Source organism: Rhinoderma darwinii, chromosome 1, assembly GCF_050947455.1.
Source record: "Rhinoderma darwinii isolate aRhiDar2 chromosome 1, aRhiDar2.hap1, whole genome shotgun sequence".
Taxonomy (NCBI): Eukaryota; Metazoa; Chordata; class Amphibia; order Anura; family Rhinodermatidae; genus Rhinoderma; species Rhinoderma darwinii.
This window is the reverse complement of record NC_134687.1, coordinates 389,497,343-389,519,443: the sequence shown is the minus strand read 5'-3', so window position 1 is coordinate 389,519,443 and position 22,101 is coordinate 389,497,343. Positions and strand designations below refer to the sequence as shown.

Here is a 22,101-nt window from a genome sequence, read left to right as displayed (position 1 = left end):
TTTTTGCAAATTCTTTCAATTTTGGTGTTTTTCCACAAATAAGCAAAGAATTTATTGACCAAATTTTTCCACTAACAAAATACAATATATCACGAGAAAAAAATCTCGGAATCTCTTGGATAGGCAAAAACATTCGAGAGTTATTACCACATAAAATGACATGTCAGATTTGAAAAAAATGGGGCTGGTCCTGGAGGGCAAAATGAGCTCGGTCCTGAAAGGGTTAAAACAAAATATGAAAGAAGTCCCACAACCGAAAGTATTGTGTCATTGCTGGGAGCCCTTTTAGAAGAGTTAAAAAAAATCAACCCTTTGTTTTACCTTGGACGTTTCCAATTTTTATTTTAGCTTTGCTTCTTTTATTCCCTCAATGCCTCTTGACACCAGACATGGTACAGTAATCTGACAAGCTTGTTGGCTGTTTCCAATGCAAATCAGCAAAGCTCTCACATATGAGGCAGGTTGTAGCTTAAGACTAGTAGAAGATAAAACTATATTAGAGGACAAACCCTTTAAAAACACCCAACACCGGAAAAAGGCACATGACAGGTAGTGGCTTGTTAACTCCCTGAGAAGACATATTTATCGTTGTCCAAAAGAATCAGTTGGCTATAAATGCAGTCAGAGGCTAGATTCTTCTGAACTTGAGGAAAGGCATCATCTACAAGTGTAGCAGTTTCATTCTGAAATGAAGACCTTTCTTAATATGAGGAATAAAGCCACACGGGAGGTTTTAAATATTTAATGGAAAACAATGGTGTTATCACACAAGAATTAAAAAGGTTAGATTGCTCCCATCTCAGAAATTTAAGCCATATCCACACCTCTATATTGAGAATGGGAGTCAATGGACCCTGTACTGTCTGGGGAGGCTGCCGATTTCAGGCAGGAACTTTGTGGAGAGGTGGCCATGCATGCGTGCCTCTCTCTCCATTCTGTTCAATAGGAAGTTACAGAAACAACAGAGCAGCGCTTGCTTGGCTGTTTCCATAACTCCTATAGAACACAAAATGGAAGAGACGCACACATGCATGGCCACCTCTCCACAAAGTTCCTGCCTGAAATCGGCGGTCGCCTCACCGGATGGGATAGGGGTCAGGGGACCCCCATTCTAGGAGATAGATGCAGGGCTGGGATCCGCAACTATCAAACATTTGTCATATTCTGTGGATAGACCATAAATGTCTGAGATGGAAATAACCCTATAAACCCCACACAGCCAATATACAAAGATTGTCCAACTTGTGGCTTTACATAAAAGTAACCAGTGCACTAAAAAAATTAAATGAACAAAAGAAAAAAAAAAAAAGTATAGTTCATGTGTGTCCTGCAATCAGCACACATTAAAAAAACCAGAACGCGCTCCTTATAAAATGTCTTACAGTCTCTTAGCTCATCATTTATATCAGTTTCACAGCAGGGAAATACTTGTGAGCAGAAAAGTCAAACTCAGGTGGAACCTGCATGAAAAGAGAAAGGATGTTACGTACAAGATTACCTTTATTTAAAAAGCAAAAACATAAAACTGGAATCTGTTGGTTTTAGTGGACAAACTACCTTAACTTGCCTGACTTGTACTTAAAAGCGTTGTGCATCGCTCGTCCGCCCGATCTGACAATGGGGCGTGGAGAGCCAGTTTGGGCCATTTATATGGATACACCTAAATAAAATGGGAATGGTTGGTGATATTAACTTCCTGTTTGTGGCACATTAGTATATGGGAGGGGGGAAACTTTTCAAGCTGGGTGTTGACCATGGCGGCCATTTTGAAGTCGGCCATTTTGTATCCAACTTTAGTTTTTTCAATGGGAAGAGGGTCATGTGACACATCAAACTTATCGAGAATTTCACAAGAAAAACAATGGTGTGCTTGGTTTTAACGTTACTTTATTCTTTCATGAGTTATTTACAAGTTTCTGACCACTTATAAAATGTGTTCAAAGTGCTGCCCATTGTGTTGGATTGTCAATGCAACCCTCTTCTCCCACTCTTCACACACTGATAGCAACACCGCAGAAGAAATGCCTCCCGATCTGACCCCCTTAGACTTATCTTTGGGGTCATCTGAAGGCAATTGTCTATGCTGTGAAGATACAAGATGTGCAGCAACTGAAACTACGGATACTGGAAGCCTGTGCTAGCATTTCTTCTGCGGTGTTGCTATCAGTGTGTGAAGAGTGGGAGAAGAGGGTTGCATTGACAATCCAACACAATGGGCAGCACTTTGAACACATTTTATAAGTGGTCAGAAACTTGTAAATAACTCATGAAAGAATAAAGTAACGTTAAAACCAAGCACACCATTGTTTTTCTTGTGAAATTCTCGATAAGTTTGATGTGTCACATGACCCTCTTCCCATTGAAAAAACTAAAGTTGGATACAAAATGGCCGACTTCAAAAAGGTCAACACCCAGCTTGAAAAGTTTCCCCCCTCCCATATACTAATGTGCCACAAACAGGAAGTTAATATCACCAACCATTCCCATTTTATTTAGATGTATCCATATAAATGGCCCACCCTGTAGATGCCAGGAAAGCTCACGACGTATATCTGGCCCATATACTGCAAAAAAAATATAGGTATGGAATAACGAAGTCCAGTAAAAAGAAAAAAATTCATAATTTTGCACTCACCATAAAATATATTTTTCGTTGAATAAATTGGGGGAAGCAGCACCATGGGTATAGGCCCCTACCACTAGACGGCGACACTAGGTAGGAAAGAGCCGTGGCTCCGCCCAGGGAAGCCATAACCTTCCCGCAGACATTGGTTTATTTAGTTTGTACAGAAGCAGTAGAAGAGAAAAAACAAACATGTCCACAGTCCCAAGAGAGGCTGTAAACAACAAGTCCCAGGCCTGGAACAAACCTAAATGGGCGGGATGTGTCCTCCAAAAATCAGATAATACGGGGGAACTACAAAAATCTTGTTTTCTAGTAAATATCATTGGGAGACACAGCACCATGGGACGTCCTAAAGCAATCACAGAGGGTGGGAAGAAAAAAGTCAAAGTACAGCCATGCGACCCATCTAAAACACAGCTGTCTGCAATACTCTGGCCTATGCTGATGTCCGTCTGGGTCACAAAGAATGAATTTGGTAAAACTTTGTGAAGGTGTGCACAGAAGCCCAGGTAGCAGCCTTGCAGACCTGAGCAACTGATGCCTGACTGCCCCTTGTAAAACAGGCAGAAAACAGAGGGAGAATCTTTACTCTTGGACAGATAGATTTTCAAAATCACAGACCAGATCCAACAAGCAATGGTGCCTTTGGATACTGCTAAACCATTGCATAGCGCTTCAGGAATAACAAAGAAAAGAATTGGAGTGCCGAAATGACAATGTCGCAGCCAGATCTTGGATGAGATGGGGAGGGTCAAAAAGAAGGGAGAACGATCTCTTTATTGATAGTGAAGGCAGAGACCGCCTTCAGTAGGAAGTTTACACACCTGGTGGCCTGCTTGTTCTGGACTTCGTTCCCACATTACGCTCCCTGTTGTCCGCTATCCAAGTTGGCCGCCGCTCTCTCTGACTGGTATATGGTCCGAGACACGCTCCCACCCACTGCGCTGCCCTCGGATGGACACAGTGCTGTCAGCCATCTTGGATACCGAACAACGGGGACCAAAATGTGGGAAGAGCCAGGAACCAGCAAAAAAACAGCCACCAGGTATGTTAACTATGTTTTTTTTATACAGGAGAGTGGCTTTAAACTCATCTGAGGTAAAGTGGGGTGGAACAGCGGACCCTGGGGATAGAGGTAGAGTAGAAGGCCAAGGCACATTCGCAAGAAGGCTGATTAGGTCTGAACACCAGGCTAAGAGTGGAAGTAGAGGTAATAAATACAGAAGAGAGAACTCCTTCCATGGAGTGATCAGCATGTCGACTACGATGGCACTGGGATCCAGTGCCCTGGCCACGTAGGTCCGAACCTTGTGACGGGATGCGAAGAGATCCACGTTCGGGTAGCCCCACTTCTGGCACAATTAATTAAATACTTCTGAGGAAGCTGGTGTTTGCATCATTGATACGCATGGGGCTCTAACTGTGGTGGTCGTCTGGACCGGGCACTTATCTTCCCGCTCTCGTCCATTTATTGCTCGCCTTTCTTTGCTACATTTCTCTCACTATTTATATATAATTTATTTTCTTTTATTGTGGCAGACTTATTATCCCCTCTGCATGTTTTCTTTATGGTCATGCTTGTTTATTTGAATCATGTGATTATGCCCTTTTTTGATATGTATTATACATCAGTTTTCAGCACTTAGCACTTTTTTTTCCCACAATCAGGAAGAAGTTTAGGCTAAATACCAGGACTTTACATTATGTCTAGGGAGTTTTCTATGCTACAGCTTGTATTTTGATATATTGAAGATTTTACTCATTACTTGATTCATTGTCTGGTCCCGCCCTACTACTTGGGGCATCATTGTCGGTGACCCTTACTTTAGTTCTCTTTTTAGTTACGTTTTAAACTTTTCTTAGCTGGGCCTGCCTTTTTTCTCTAGTTCATACTTCTGGGTGAAAGTCTTGGATCTAGTCTTTCTCAGCTGAAAAAAATCTGTCCACTCTCGGTATGTGGATCACTGACAGCACTGGAATACGCTGCTCCACCCACAGTAGAATCCAAGAGGACTCCAACAGAGTCTCCCTACTCCTGGTGAATCACATAAGCAACCGCCATGGAGCTGTCTGTCTGAATCCTGAACAGCCAACCCTGAGGAAGAGTCCAATGGGGGAGGGCTAGGAAAGTTGTCCTTAATTCCAGAAGGTTGATTTGTAAGGACGTCTCCTCCTGCGATCAGGTTCCCTGAACCATGTTAAGACCAAAAATTGCACCCTACCCGGACAGACTGGCATCCATAGAGAGGGAAGGGGAGGAAAACATTGACCAATCGTGATGGCCAGTGAGATCTATTTCTGCCAAAGCCGACAGGGCAGGAGAATCAACTTTTCCAGAGACTCGTCCCAATGCGAGAGAATTGCCCACTGGGTGGGACCTGGAGTGGCATTGTACATATGGAACTGCACAATTCAGTCGGCACCATATAGCCAAGCACCCGCCTGCAAAAATTGATGAAAGATGGAGTCTTCTGGCGTTTGAGCGCCACCTTGGCTGGAATGGAGCCTACACGGTCCACTGGAAGGAGGACTCTTTTGGTCCTTATGTTGAGGATCATCCCTAAAAACTCCATGCCCTGAGTTGGGATCAATGAGGATTTCTTCTCGTTTATGATCTTTCCAAACCTCTTCAATCTGTCCAGAGTGATGTTGAGATTGGAAAGATTGTCTTTTCTGGAGGGGCCTTCACCAAGAGGTCATCCAGGTAAGGGATGAGAGTGAGACCTGAAGAGACGTGGTGAGCCCAAAAGGGAGGGGGTGACAAATTGGAAACGTAAAAAACCCACCACAAAACAAAGGAATCGCTGGCGGGTCCTTACGATGGGGGAATGGAGAGATGTATTGCAAATGTTGATAGAAGAGATGAATTCTCCCCAATCCAGCAATGCAACCACTGACCTTAAAAGGATTTTGTGTGTTTCAAAAATAAATAAAAATGAGTCATTACTCACCCGACAGATCTTCCTGTGTTCCAGTGCAGATGCTCCCCACCGCTATATGTTGGAATGACTGCAGCAAGCAACAAAATGCGCATATATATGTATGTATATATGTATGTAGAGATCTTGCAGCACTCCAAGTGTGAAAAAAAAATGGTGATTTTAATCAGCAGAGTGCTGCAAGATCTCTACTTTTGTATATTGCTCTGTCTTTGGATCGGGACGACTTGCTTGGCACCTATACATCTACACTTAGTGAGTGCTGCTGCTTGCTGTTATATATATATATATATATATATATATATATATGTGAAAGCATAGAACACAGTGACGGCACCAGGACTTCAAGTCAGATGAAAGCAAAGTGGATTTATTCACCTCAAAAAAACAGCAACGTTTCGGTTCAACAGGAACCTTTCTCAAGCCATAGCTATTTGCTGGACTGATATATATATATATATATATATATATATATATATTTCAAAAAAGAAGCTCTTGCAGCACTCCAATAGGTAAAAAAATTTAATTTATTCAGTCCACATCAAGCAGAAATGCAACGTTTCGGTCCTGCAATAGGACCTTTCTCAAGCATGCTTTAGAACGGTCCTATTGCAGGACTGAAACGTTGCATTTCTGCTTGATGTGGACTGAATAAATCAATTTTTTTGCCTATTGGAGTGCTGCAAGAGCTTCTTTTTTGAAATATCTGTATTTAGTCCAAGGATCAGGGCTACTTGCTGCGCAAGATATATATATATATATATATATATATATATATATATATATTATATATACACACACACACATATATATATATATATATATATATATATATACACACACACACACACACACACACATTATCGTCGGGTGAGTGCTGCGGTTTTTCTACGTGTGTGTGTGTGTGTGTGTGTGTGTGTGTGTGTGTGTGTGTGTGTGTGTGTGTGTGTGTGTGTGTGTGTGTGTTATATACATATATACATATACACACACACACACACACACACACACACCCCATGTAATTGCTGCAGCCAATCACTGGCCTCCGTGGTCTCGTGCCCAGCTGCGGGGAGCAACAGAGCGGCTGCCGCCGGGGGATCTGCCAAATGAGTTATGCCACATTTTTTTGTTTTATGGCATTCCCCTCCTTGGTCACATATTTTATGAACTTGGAATCCTTAAAGGGGTTGTCCGAGATACCAACATTTTTTCAAAAACTCTGTCATACATTACCCCTTATACAGATAACCTAAATAAAGCATTATTTTTAAAAAAAATTCTACTTAGCACATTTCTGCTTTGAGTTTAGCACAGCTTGTTTACATGCAGTTCAGCTCTGGTTTGTTGATCTTTCCTTGTTATGAAACTTTTTTCCCGTGCACGCTCATTGCAGGCTGCAATGAGCGTGCACGTACCTTCCAAGAGTTCACGTGAGCTGTCCTTGCTCCTCCCCGCTGACCTCCTTCACTGGACTTGTCTCCTTGCTGACATTCTTGAAGGACGGTGACCGTTCTCCCCCCCATTATGTTTTTCACATTTATGTTTTCTTTCTCTTTTCAGGTCTATAAACCTCTTCGTGTCTCCCTCACCCTCGTCCACCCTCTTCTATCTCATGTCTCTCTCCACTAAGGCCATGTTCACACTGAGTTTTTTTGCAAGAGGAATATCTGCCTCAAAATTCCGTCTTGAAGTTTGCGGCAGATTTACCTCTCCCTGCACGTTGATTTTTGCGTCGTTTTTCCGGGAGTTTTTTGTTTGCCGCTTTGTTCGGGGCGTTTTTCGCTTCGTTTATCTTGGCGTTTTTTGCTTGTTTGTTTGCGTCTTTTTTTGCGATGTTTTTTGCTGTGTTTTCCATTGCGTTTATCGTAGCCTTTTTCACGTCGTTTATCATTTCTTTTTTTGCGTCCTTGTTTGCGCCTATTTTTGCTGCTTTTTTCGTTGCGTTTTTCGTGGCGTTTTCCCAGTTGATTTTCGCTGCGTTCTTTGCCTCTGTTTGCGGCGTTTTTCGCGTCTTTTTCCGCGATGTTTTTCGCAGCGTTTTCCGTGGCGTTTATCGTAGCCTTTTTTGCGTCGTTTTTCGCGTCTTTTTTTTGCGTTTTTTTTCTGCGTTTTTCATTGCGCCTTTCGTGTCGTTTTCCCTGACGTTTTTCGTGGCGTTCTTGGCCTCTTTGTTTGGGGCTTTTTTCACGGCTTTATTTGCTATGTTTTTCGCGGCATTTATCGTAGCCTTTTCGGCGGTTTTTTTTTGCGTCTGTTTTTTGCGGCGTTGTTTGTGGCTTTTTTTGCTGCGTTTTTTGCGTCGTTTTCCGTGGCGTTTTTCGCCCGCGGCAATTGAGCGCCGCGGGCATAAAACAATGCGAAATACGCTTTCTCTGCCTCCCATTGAAGTCAATGGGAGGTCAGAGGCGTAAACGCCCGAAGATGGAGCATGTTGCTTCTTTTTCCCGCAAGGCAGTTTTAATGCTCGATTTTAATGCTTGTTACAACAAATTGCAGCATAAATCACGCACCAAACACGCTTGTTTGGTGCATGGTTTTCACGCATGCATCTACTTGAGTGTAGGTGCATGATAACGCACCAATAGAGGACATGCAGTATGTTTCACGCAGCGGACTCTCGCTGCGTGAAAACGGCCCCATTGAAATAAATGGGTCGCGTGTGCTGTGTGTGGTTTCGACGTGTGAATGGGGCCTTATGCGCGATTTACACTAGCGTGAATCAAGTCTGTGTGCTGTGCTTTGAAAAAACGCACAACACACGCAACCCATTTATTTCAATGGGGCCGTTGACACGTGTGACTTTTCACGCAGCGAGAGTCCGCTGCGTGAAACATACTGCATGTCCTCTATTGGTGCGTTATCATGCACCTACACTCACATTGAAGTCAATGCATGCGTGAAAACCACAAACAGCATACACGTGTTTGGTGCGTGATTTACACAGCAATTTGTTGTAAAAAAGAAGAAAAAAATGGGCTGGCTTTGTGAGTGCGTGAATAACACATGACAATCGAAAAGCACACTGATGCATAAGGGCGGATTTAAACGAGCGTGTGCGTTTTGCGCACACAAATACGGTGGCGTTTTGCGTGCGCAAAATGCACTTGACCGCTCCGTGTCATGTTCATGCGGCTGCGGTTTTCGCGCAGCCGCCATCATTATGACACTCTGGATGTTTGTAGCATGTGGTGCTTTTCTGTTTACATTCTTTATTTTACTGCTGTTGCGCGAATCACGCTCGTCCCACGGAAGTGCTTCCATGGGATGCGCCTGATTTTCACGCACCTATTGACTTCAATGGGTGCGTGATGCTCGAAAAACGCAGAAATATAGAACATGTCACGAGTTTACGCAGCGGACTCACGCTGCGTAAAATTCACGGACTGTCTGCACTGCCCCATAGACTTGCATAGGTCTGTGCCACAAGCGTGAATACCACGCGGGTTGCACGGACGTATAGCACGTTCGTGTTAATCCGCCCTAACGCAAACACACGGATGGGATTGACGCAAGTTTTTCACTCGCGGAAAATACACACGCTAGTGTGCATGAAGCCTTACTAATGGACGCTGTTAGACAGTGGCCATTAATAATGAACTAATAATAAATTTTTAAATAAATGAGAAGGACATAGAAAAAATATTGTAATAAAATAACACACACAACACTGGTTAACGATTTTATTAAAAATAAAAAAGGTGTCATTGAAGTAGTCCTTGAACTTGATGTAGTACCAAGGACCCAAACTGTAAAAAACACATAATAACTAAGAAAAAAAAAAAAATAGGGATGCTTAGATACACTGCTCATGTGTGATACTGTTAGACCATGTATCTAAGCCTACCACAAGGTAGCCTTAGTAACATTACCCAAGCAGACAGTGTCACACATGGGCCATGTATCTAAGAATACCACATGTTAGGCTTAGATACAGGGCCCCAAAACACTAATCTTAGGGTATGTTCACGCGGCAGCGTCCGTAACGGCCGAAATTACGGGGCTGTTTTCAGGAGAAAACAGCCCTGTCGTTTCAGCCGTAACGGCATGTGCAGGCGCTTGAACGCCGCGTCCATTTACGTCTGAAGAAGTGACATGACACTTCTTTGGCGCGGGCGTCTATTTACGCGCCGTCTTGACAGCGACGCGTAAATATACGCCTCGTGTGAACAGACAAACATCAGCCCATTGCTTTCAATGGGCAGATGTTTGCCAACGATTTCAAGCCGTAATTTCGGACGTAATTCGGGGGTTAATACGCCCGAATTACGTCCGTAAATAGGCCGTGTGAACATATCCTTATACAGGAATAAAAAGAATGTCATCTGGGGTCCTGTATCTAAGCCTACATTGTGTTAGGCTTAGATACAGGCTCCATGTGTGACACTGTTTGTTAGACCCTGTATCTAAGCCTAACAATGTAGGCTTAGATACAGGACCCCAGAAGATCTTATCTAGTTCAGGATCTGGCTATTTTGCGCCTTCAGGACCAGACACCGTTTAGCCATTTTTAGCACGTGTTAGTTAACTGGCTATAACTTTTTTATTTGTTGCGCTAACGACGTTATTTTTGCGGCGTTTTTTCCGTAGACAATGCAGGTTTATTTTTTTATCGTTTTTATACACACCTTTTTTGCCATTTTAGAATTTTCATTCATAAAGTTTGAAAATAGTAAAAAAATAAGCTTTTTTTACGTTTCAGCTATTTTTTTTGGTAATAACATAGTTTTACCCTAAAATAGACCTTTTATTTGTGATCACCATTGTCTACCGTAAATTTCTATATATTACATGTCTATATTAGGGTAATTGGGTCAGCGCTAGCGTTACAGTTACAACAATGATTGACAGGGGGAACTGTATTTTTTGGGGGGGTGGGTATTTTATGTGTATTTATTATTAAAAAAATTTTTGTACTTTACTATTTTTTTATTATTATTGTCTGTCCCTCAACGGTCAAAAAAGACCTTTGGGGAACATTATATTTTTTTGAAATTTTTTTTTTACACCATCTTTTCCACTGTAACTGGAGCTGCACAGCAGCCCCAGTTACAGGGGAAATCAGCCCTCTCATAGTGACGATTGTCACTAATAGGGCTGTGCTGGGTCTGATTAGACCCAGCAGCAGTCTGCCAGTAACGGTACCCGGTGATCATGTGACCAGTCACATGATCCCGGGAGGAATAGATACAGCGCCGCTGCTGCTGTCTCTATTCCTATACACAGCGTTCATTGAGCGCGGTGTAAAAAGACATCGGAGAAGACAGAAGCAGCGAAAGCTGTTTCTATCTTCTCCTCCGGGTCCCCGGCAGTCACTGACAGCCGGAGACCCGACATTCCCGCAGGTGCCGTCCCTCTTCACTTTTTTCACTGTGAACACGCATAGGCGCGCTCACAGTGAAAAAAAGCTGCATAGGCTGGGCGGGCACCCGCAGAAACGACACGTCTCCAGTGACGTGTCGTGTCCCATTCGAGGTCTCGCTGGGGCGAGACCATGTGATCGGGACACGACACGACAGTGGAGGAAGAAAACGTGACGTCAGAAGACAGGTGATCGGAAGAAAAGAGCTGCCAGAACGGAGAACAGAAGCAAGATTGCACAGGTAAGTATATTAGGGAATATTTAATGTGTGTATTGTGTGTTTAACTTTTAAATAAAAATGTATCTCGGACAACCCCTTTAAAGGGGTTTTCAATGTGAAAACCGAACAAAGCGGTTTAGCCACCTTAAAGTAGCACTCCCACAAATTTTTTGATTCTCTGGCCCATTAGAGAGGCATATTATGTAAATTGTGGTGAAGGTAATCTTCTTACCGGTAGCTGTATTTGTACATTATCCACTCCCTTTTGGTCCTCAGCTGTGTCATGTGACCAGCAATGTGACTATACAACGGACACAGCGCCTGGTCGGTGGACAGGAAGTCAGTTTCTCTATTCATTACTATCACTGTAGCTATGCGAATCTTAGCTTCCCCATTCATTCCTAGAATACGCACATCGAGGCTATGATAGTATATAGATATATACCGCGCATACCTGGTATATATCAGCTTTGTAATTTACTTTTTTTCCATGCAATCCTGCGTGAAGGCTGTATCCCTTCCTGTAATTCTTTACATGAAAGGGGTCTCTGACAGCATCTATTAACATCTGCATGGCAGCTGTCAAGTGCGATTCCTGTTCTGACTCTGATTTAAAGTCATATGATACATAGAAGGAAAGAGGCTGATCCATATTGAAAGCAACCACCATTGAAGACTCTAATGGGAGTCTCCTGGAGAGGAATGGGACTGGTCTCTGGCACTTCTACGTCTCTTATGGGATCTACCGTGAGAGGTAGACTTAGCATTGTCCAAACGAGAGGAATAAGGGCCCCAAAGCTCTGTCGCAATTTGGGAAGGCAAAGACTGAACCATGGATTGGGACAGTCTGGAAATGTCCCCTAGGGTCTAAGCAAAAGACATCGCCCAATCAGGGGTGCAACATCCTAAGGGGGGGAACCCTCTGGGGGTACCTGGATTGCAAGCACTGAGGGTAGAATATTGTAGCCATGCCCTGCTCTTTAAAGTCTGTTTGGTAGAATCGTCCAGAGAAGACATCACAGAAGGGAGGAAGAATGAGAACAAACCCCCCTCCCCCCCCCCAAAAAAACAAACAATGTCTGAGGGAAAGTGAATGGGGAATAACCTACTCACCCACCAAAGTCTTCAGGTGTACACAGGGTCACCTCATCAGTAACCCCAATTAGGTGACCGTCGGAGAGGGAAATTCAATGCAGAGGACTGCAGCAGACCTTAGGATCAGGTGAATCCTGCCTCCCACGGACACTAGGCTAAAAACGGAATTAGCCAGCGTCTGTGGGAAGAGTATCCTGGGAGGAGCCAAGACTTTCCTACCTAGTTTCGCCTCCTAGTGGCAGCGGTCTTTACCCGTGGCGTTATCTCCCCCAATTATATTAACAAGAAACATACACCGCACAGTATACCATTTTTTTTTTTTTATTACAATGGGACACTGCTCTTTGTTGGTGTCCGAGGAAGCTCCAGTAACTGTCCATACTGAAAGGGGTCGCTGTGTATCCAATGTGCCCTTCTGTACCAGCAGCAGCCCAGGCTTCAATGTGAACTACAGGAAGTTGGCAGTGGATCTCCTCGGAAAGGGGGGGGGGGGGCTGTATTTGGGGGAACACTGCATTGGCTGCCCATGCCACTCAGTGCTGCGGCTATGGGGCGCAGCGCGTCCACTCCCTCTACTCCTCTGTCCTATTAGATTCTTCCCTTTTCAATAGAAGTCACTATTTATGCAATACTGGTGAGATCGCACTGTTGGCACTAAGGAATCTGCCATTTACACAAGCATGACAGATTTACGCAGGTAAAAAAAACATGCGTAAATGTGTCCGTATGCGATGCGTTTTTGCATCGTGTGCTTTACATGTGGCATGTGTTTTGTTTTTTTTCAATATAATTGATGCGTGAAACACGGACAGCACACAGATGTGCGTCCGTGTGCTGTCCGTGGTTTTCACGCACCCATGGACATAAACCAATATAGGACATGCAGTGAGTTTCACGCAACAGACACTCGCTGCGTGAAAACTCACGCATAGGTGAATGGCCATATTGAAATCAATGGGTCCGTGTGCCGCTATTTCAAAGCACAGCACACGGACGAGAATCACGCTCATCTGAATGAGCCCTAAGCCTTAGGGTGGATTCACACGAACGTGTATTGCGTCCGTGCGGGCCGCGTGGTTTTCACGCGCCACGCACAGACCAATACAAGTCTATGGGGTAGTACAGACAGTCCGTGCTTTTTGCGCAGCGTTTGTCCGCTGCGCAAAAAGCGCGACATGGTCAATATCTCAGCGTATTTCGCGCATCAAGCACCCATTGAAGTCAATGGGTGCGTGAAAACCACGCAGGTCTGCCTGTTTCGCGCACCAGCTGTCAAAAGGATGAATGTAAACAGAAAAGCACCACGTGCTTTTCTGTTTACAAACATCCAAATGGCGTGTCATAATGATGGCGGCTGCGCGAAAAGCACGCAGCCGCGCATCATATGATGCTGCCTCACGGAGCAGGCAAGTGGCTTTTGCGCAGGCAAAACGCCGCGTGTTTTGCGTGCGCAAAAACGCCACGCACGTCTGAATCAGCCCTTAGTGTGAAGTGCCTACGCCTATTAACAAATCGAAGAGGATTAAAAATGGGACACTGGTAAATGAATACTCCAGCAAAAATTTATACAATGTGTCACACCCAATGCAAGGTCCCAGGGGGTGGTACATTTCTTTTACTTTTACCTCGGAAAGGGTGGCCCCTTCTCTTTAGAGAGAAGGGGCTGTCGATTAGTGCAGTGCAATTTTGCAGCGAAAAAGTGCCCGTAAATACGGGTGGAATACTGGTGACACCAGACCCATATTTACAGGCACGGGTCCGTAAATACTGGTGCAATACGGGGCAAATACGTGTGACCAAGGACCCGGATTTACGCCAGTATTTATGGGTGGAAAAAAATATGTTTGTGTGCATGAGGCCTAAGACAGCCCTGAGGTCCTTCAATAGACCCTGGGCTGTCTGCCCATATATGGTATGTCCCTCAATCAGGAATTTCCTGTGACGCCATCCATGGGAATCCCCCTTCTCACTTTCCTCTTGAATGCTTCAGTCAGCTTTGATCGCAGCATTCAGGGGAATAGCGGCGGCGATGAGGTTTCTCTGATCTTTGCTGTTATAGAGCGGGGCTGCGGCTGTGTAGAACAGCCATTGCCCCGCTCCTGATATTTAGTGCGCGCACGGTGAGCATGAGGTGATGCGGCCGGCGCTGCACTAATGAGCGGCGGTGCAGGCACTAAAGACAGAACATGGGGGTGTTTTGCAGTGCGCCCGCCATGTTCTATCTTCAGTGGCGCCGCTCATTAGTGCAGCGCTGGCCGCATTGCATCATCCGGACGGCGTGCACTTGTCAGGACTCAGGCGCAGGGAAATGACTATCACACAGCCACAGCTCCGCTCTCTTACATTCATGTGTTACTATACTTAGCTGTGCGACCGCACAGCTTAGTATCGAAATACATGAAATAACGGTATCGAACAGTTTGGGGATGCACAGTATCGAAGTTTCGATGCATCGTGCATCCCTAGTTGGGAGGGTTGCTGTGTAAAAAGATAAGTGGAAGGGACCGTTGAACTTTGCCTAGAGCTGTAACTCCCTCGTTCTAGGCATTGGGGGGGGGGGGGGGGGGAAATCATGTACTAGTGGTGTGCTATCAAGGTCTGTGGTGGGAAAACACTAGAGCAGGTAAAGTTACTAGACAATACTGAAAGCAATAGAAAATATGTACGATTAATATGAATTATTTGTACAATCTGTAGCTAGATTTAACCACAGACAGACATAACCAGCAAACGAAGATGTAATTTTTAGAGCTTCTTAATAAAAGGGTTCAGGATGCTAAATGCATGAACTGGATGTATTACCGACAAACCTTCATTCAGTGGTAAAATAACACACGTTTAACTACTACGAAGGAATGAACATATACCAAATTTAGATGAAATATTTGTCAGCACACTATTTAGGGCAGTAAACTTCAGAGGATCAGTAGAGGATACCTCATAAGATTAATCTGCAGGAATGATTCTTCTCAGAGCTTACCTTAGAGTCCTTCTTATGGCCTCCAGCAAGCAACTTCATTACCACTATATTGTTTTTAGATGCCTTCAAAATCTCATTGACCTTACAAAAAAAAAAGAGAAAAATGTAGCTACATGAATAAATTACAATCTAGTGCCTCAACATTAGCCTACATTATGACAAAGAACAGAACTCCAGTCCAACAGGTCTTTAGTTTAAAGATCAGTTACATAGGTTGAAAAAAGACACAGGACCATCAAGTTCAAACTCTCTCAATAAATTACACGTCATTCATTCTTGATTAACCCCTAGGCGCACCACGACACAACTGTACATCCTGGTGGCCAGTGTATTAGCGCACGAGGACGTACAGTTACTGCGCGGTTTCAGGTGCACACGGTCGGGAACCGGGAGGTCAGCTGTCCCCGACAGCTGACACCCCACTATTGCCGATCAGCGTCTCATCGCCCCTGATTTAGTCAATTAACCCCTTAAATGCGGCGATCGATTGCAATAGCCGCATTCTAGGTGTTTCTAGCACATCGGCAGACTCCACAATGAAAATCGCGAGGTTTGCCAATAGTTGGCATTGCAACCGGAGGTCAAACAATGGCCTCCGTGTCTGCCATGCACAGAAGCCTATCAGGACCAGCCTCCTGATAGGAAGTCATTGTATCGTTCCCGATGCACTGTCAAAAGCGACAAAAAAAAAATAATTCAAAAAACTTATGGCTCTCAGAATAAGGGAAAATTTTTTTTTTAATAAAGTTTTTTCTTTGTAAAAGTAGGAAAAAGATTATTTTTTTTTAATACAAATGAATTTCGGCAAAAAAAGTGAAATTGGTAAATTACACCTCTATATTTCTTTATTTCCTGTGAAACACCTAAAGGGTTAAGATGCTTTCTGAATGCCGTTTTGAATACTTTGAGGGGTGCAGTTTTTAAAATGGGGTGATTTATTGGGGATTTCTAATATATAAGGCCCTCAAATCCACTTCAGAACTAAAACTGGTCCCTGTAAAAATAGGCTTGAAATTTTCTTGAAAATGTGAGAAATCACTCCTAAAGTTCTAAGCCTTGTAATGTCCTAGAGAAACAAAAAGGACGTTCAAAAAATTATGCAAACAAAAGTAGACATATTGGAAATATTAACTAGTGACTATTTTGTGTGGCATTACTATCTGTTTTACAAGCAGATCCATTTAAATTTAGAAAAATGCACATTTTTTAAAAATCTCAAAATTTTGGTGTTTTTCACTAATAAATATTGAATCTACCAAATTTTTCCACTAACATAAAGTACAATTTGTCATGAGAAAACAATCTCAGAATCGCCTGGATAGGTAAAAGCATTCCCAAGTTATTACCACATAAAGTAACACGTCAGATTTGAAAAAAAAAAAAAAAATCGGCTGTGCCACAAGGCCAAAACAGGCTGCGTCCTGAAGGGGTTAATTATAACCCTCAATGCCATTTGTCAGTAAATGATCTAGCCCTTTTTTTTTTTTTTTAATGTTGACATATCTGCTAAGATCACCTCTTTACGTTAAATTCTTCTGTGATAAAATTACTGATGTATTATCTCCTATTTATCTACCTCATGATCAGGGTATTTTTACCCCTTAAATCCCAAGTATGCCCTAACAAAAGGAAATCTGCTCAGACAGCCCTGGGGTCCTTTAATGGACCCTGGGCTTTCTGCCCGTTCATGGTATATCCCTAAATTGTCCCCCTTCTCACTTTCCCTTTGAATGCTGTGATTAGCTTTGATTGTGGCATTCAAGCAGTTAACAGCGGACATAAGAGGTTTCTCTAATCTCCGCCGTAAGGGTATGTTCACACAGGGCGAATACGCTGCGAAAATGCACACATCGTATCCACTGGTCAAAGCAGGGAATTACGGCTGAAAAACCGCACCAAATTGTGGTGCAGTTTTTCGGCCGGAATGTCCGCTGCAAAAAACTGCATTGAAAAATTTCTTACGGAGCCATGGCGACGCGTCCCTCGGACATCCTGCAGCCCGGCCTCCTGGGAAGACGTTTCATTCCGTGTCTGTGATTGGCTGCAGCAGTCACATGGGATGAAACGTCATCCCAGGAGTTGCGATTTTTTTTTAATTTTTTTTTATATTTTACTACTTTTGCACCAATAAAGCATTTTTAATAGAATTTTTTTTTTTTGCATCGTCACATTCCGGGAGCCAAAGCTTTATTTTACCATCAACATAGCTTTATGATGGCTTATTTTTTTGTGGGACAAGTTATATTTTTCAATGGTACAGGTTTGGGGTACATATAACTCATTGACTAACTTTAAACACTTTAAGGCCTCATGCACACGACCGTATTTTTTCCCACCCGTAAATACTGGCGTAAATACGGGTCCTTGGTCACACGCATTCGACCCGTTTTGCACCAGTATTTACGGGCCCGTTTTTGGCTGCAAAATTACACTGCACTAATCGGCAGCCCTTTTATCAGTGCAGGATAGAGAGAAGGGACAGCCCTTTCCGTAATAAAAGTTAAAGAAATTCATACTTACCGGCCGTTGCCTTGGTGACGCGTCCCTCTCTTCACATCCAGCCCGAGCTCCCTGGATGACTCGGCAGTCCATGTGACCGCTGCAGCCTGTGATTGGGTGCAGCGGTCACATGGGCTGAAACGTCATCCAGAGAAGTCGGGCCGGATATCGAGAGGGACGCGTCACCAAGGCAACGGGCGGGAGACCGGACTGGAGGAAGCAGGAAGTTCTCGGTAAGTATGAACGTCTTTTTTTTTTTTACAGGTTGCTCTATATTGTGATCGGAATTCACTGTCTAGGGTGCTGAAAGAGTTACTGCCGATCAGTTAACTCTTTCAGCACTCTGGACAGTGACTAGTTACCGACGTCGCCTAGCAACACTCCCGTAATGACGGGTGCACACACGTAGCCACCCGTCATTACGAGAGCTCCATAGACTTCTATGGGCTGCCCGTGCCGTTATTACAGCCTGAAATAGGACATGTTCTATCTTTTTCAACGGCACGGGCACCTTCCCGTAAGAAAACGGGAAGGTACCTGTGGCCAATAGAAGTCTATGAGCCCGTTATTACGGGTCGTAATTACGACCCGTAATAACAGGTGTTTTTACGGTCGTGTGCACGAGGCCCTAGGGAATGTTATTGAAAAAAAAAAAAAAGATTCCACCATTGTTTGATTTGGATTTTTGTAAACAATGTTCACTGTACGGTATAAATAACATTTTACCTTTATTATATGGGTAATAACGAATACTAAATAGGTTTATAGGCAGGGCCATATATGAACATACACATGGCAAACGCGGTTTGCATTTGTTAGGTCCTCGGCTGCCATGACAATCTACAATTGCCATTAGGGTGACAGGGGAGGAGTCCTCTCCCTCCATCTAACCACTTAGATGCCGCGACTGCTATGGACAGTGGCATCTAAGGGGTCAAACAACAGGGATCGGAGTTATCTGCCGTTACAGCTGACACCCGCTGCTTATTTTGTGGGTGTAGCTTTTGTGCCCACACCATAACATAATAGTAAGGCGGATCGCGGGAACGACCCGCTCGCCATAATGTACTATTACGTCATGGGGTGGGAAGAGGTTAAAGAGGGTGTCCTAACTGTACTTATCTTCATGTCCTTGTAGAGTAATATGCAGATGATTAAAGTAAATTAATGGGCTGCAGGTGATTATTAGACCGCTCCAAACACAGATTGCACACACCCACATTAGACCAGTGAGTAGCACAATCTGGTTTTTCAATGTTCGACAAAAAAAACACACAAATTCAATGAATAAAAAGAATAGAGAAAGGTAATCTTAAGAAAACCATGTAAATATGAAAAAAACAACCGGACGGAAGTACAAGAATTGTTAGATGTGGAGCAATTGAATTACATGTTCCAGAAGGCATACCTCTTATTTTGATTCTTACCAAACTGCATAATACTGGGGTTCCTGTATTGAGGATACTGCTATATGTTGCAGTTATCAGGTTGTGACAATTAGGCCCCATGCACACGACCGTAAAAATTCCCGTAATTACGGGCCCATGGACTTCTATTGGCCACGGGTACCTCCCCGTATGCTTACGTGAAGGTGCCCGTGCCGTTGAAAAATATAGAACATGTCCTATTTCAGGCCGTAATTACGGCACGGGCAGGCCCATAGAAGTCTAAGGGGCTCCCGTAATTACGGGTGACTATGTGTGTGCACCCGTAATTACGGGAGCGTTGCTAGGCGACATCAGTACATAGTCACTGTCCAGGGTGCTGAAAGAGTTAAACAATCGTCAGTAACTGTTTCAGCACCCTGGACAGTGGCTACCGATCACAATATAGATCAACCTGTAAAAAAAAATAGACGTTCATACTTACCCAGAACTCCCTGCTTCTTCCTCCAGTCCGGCCTCCTGGGATGACGTTACAGCCCATGTGACTGCTGCAGCCAATAACTGGCTGAAGCGGTCACATGGACTGCGCGTCATCCAGGGAGGTCGGACTGGATGTCAAGAGAGGGACGCGTCACCAAGACAACGGCCGGGTAAGTATGAAATTCTTTTACTTTTTCTGCGGAAAGGGCTGTCCCTTCTCTTTATCCTGCACTGATAGAGAGAAGGGGCTGCCGATTAGGGCAGTGTAATTTTGCAGCGAAAACGTGCCCGTAAATACGGGTGGAATACGGATGACATCCGTGTCCAAGGACCCGTATTTACGCCAGTATTTACAGGTGGACAAAAATACGGTTGTGTGCATGAGGCCTTACAAATGTTTCCTGGTTTATAGAGGATATCAATTTCAGTAATTGACAACATTATTTATATATAACAAAAAAAAATTACTCTTTAAACAAAGACATAAGGAAGCACGAGAAATGTACTTTATTGTAGTGCAGGTATGCTTTTGAAAAGTATGTTGTATAAATAAAGCAAAATCTCACCTCTTGATCTTGATTTGGGATATTTTCCAAAATCATTCTTGCTTGTTGGAAATGTTTGCTTGCGGCCATGTAAAGGTCTGAAGACTGGGGAGGGGGACTGTACTTATTTAGGTCAGACATTTCCTATGATTTAAAAATCTAAATGTGAGCTATTACATAAAATATGATTTAAATATGTAAATAACGCAGCCCAAAAAAATAGATAAATAAAGAGAGCCTATTATGGCAACCACGCAGTCAAAAGTGTAAAAATAAATAAATAAAAAATTAAATTAAAAAATAAATATATATATATATATATATATATCTCTCTAGGAGTAATCTGTCTCATACATTAACTGATAATATACATGAATTCACATCAGCAGAAGAAACACATATTGAGGCAAATACAGTGGATAAGATACAACAGTGGATATTTAAAGGGGTACTCTCACGTTAGACAATTTTTGGCATATCCACAGGATATGCCATACATTTCTGATAGATGTAGGTCCCAGCTCTCTGATCCGCAAATATCTTGAGAACATTGGTCACCGGCTGCTGCATCCAGGCGGGGAATAAATGGAGAGGTGGCAACACACATGAACTGCTCACTTTATTAATATCATAGTTACAGAAACGCGGAGCAAGATGGGACCTGCATCTTTCAGACATTTATGGCATATGCTATAAATGTCTAAGATGGGAAAGCTCCTTTAAAAGAGCTACACTATGTATATAGATGGACTTTACTTCCAACTAGATATTATTTGCCCCTCAATTTAGAAGTCATTGTCCATAGTGAAAGTCATCAGCGCTGTTATACATGTTACTCGACCTACCTTAAACTGTAAATAGTGCACTGGTGGGGGTGTAATAACACTGTTGAATGGCGCAAACCTGTGCTCATACCGAACTTGTTCACTGTCCAACTCGAACTTGGGTTTTCTCACTTTTCCATCCATGTCAAACGCAATCATTGTCTATATGAAAAACAGGCAAACAATAAAAAGCTTAATAAAAAAATAAAAGCATTTGTCAGGGTGAGGCTAATTATTTGAACTTATCTCATATTAACAAAACTTCAAGCATGCACCCTAGACAGTAAAATAAGTCATTTTTATGAACCTTTTTCAGCAAGTTACAAAAACGTACACATTTACCTTGTACATCCCTGCACACATGTTCTGGTAAGCTTGGCTAAGAGTTATTTCTCTGCTCAATGGGCGAACTGTAAAATAGAAGCATAAAAGCTGCATTTACTAGGTCAGTATTTTGAAATTATATATAAATCATGATTATTCAAGGGTTTGTCCCACTGGCAATCAGCTGATTGCTGCAGGTCTGGGAGATGTTGTTGGTGTGGAAATCTTCGAGCAGACAAACATTTCATTTGTTAGCTGTACTAGAAATACCTTTCTTTTTCTTCTTAGACTTTTTGCTGCTTCGTCCTTTCTGTTGTTCTTCCATTATGCGCTCTTCTGCCATTTGGGAGCTATCTGCCCGACTGAGTGTGGACATCAGCCAAGCATAAAGGAACTCAGAAAGATACCTATGTACAAGAATTTAGTTGTGAGAGGCCCATAAATGCTTCATAGACTTGGGATCTAAATAAAAAAATTATATAAAATGATAGAATAAAAAGTTACGCATCTTTCTGATATACTTTGTTTTTCAATTCCTCAGGGTTTCATGATCTCTGCTACCTGTTAGTGAACGGGACTATTCTTGATAACATCCAGAGGCTGGAAACCTGTCCTGATGACAGCATGGCACGTTTCATTAGAGAACCCTACGCCGCTTCGTTTCTGATCGGCTTTCCTTGGAGCGGTGTACAGGCCCAATAGAAAGCTTTTAACGCTTTATTTTAGCGATCTATGGGGTTCTCAGACCCCCCACTGATCAAAACTTCTGACATGACACTATGACATGTCAAAAGATTTTAATAGTTTAGTTACCGTTTAACTAAT

General features: G+C 43.1%; 1 protein-coding gene across 3 annotated transcripts in view; it reads right to left on the bottom strand.

Annotated features, from left to right (window-relative positions):
* Positions 1-730: 730 nt before the first annotated feature.
* The window catches only part of NAA35 (N-alpha-acetyltransferase 35, NatC auxiliary subunit), a 62,269-nt gene continuing 40,898 nt past the window's right edge, over positions 731-22,101 (bottom strand). For all 3 annotated transcript variants that reach the window (XM_075828758.1, XM_075828747.1, XM_075828749.1), the window contains exons 18-23: positions 21,547-21,683; positions 21,295-21,362; positions 20,974-21,114; positions 20,150-20,272; positions 15,220-15,300; positions 731-1,460 (exon numbers count right to left, since the gene is read on the bottom strand). In XM_075828758.1, coding sequence (XP_075684873.1) covers positions 1,401-1,460; positions 15,220-15,300; positions 20,150-20,272; positions 20,974-21,114; positions 21,295-21,362; positions 21,547-21,683 — 610 coding nt within the window. In that variant the 3' untranslated portion in view covers positions 731-1,400. The remainder of the gene's footprint in view (positions 1,461-15,219; positions 15,301-20,149; positions 20,273-20,973; positions 21,115-21,294; positions 21,363-21,546; positions 21,684-22,101) is intronic.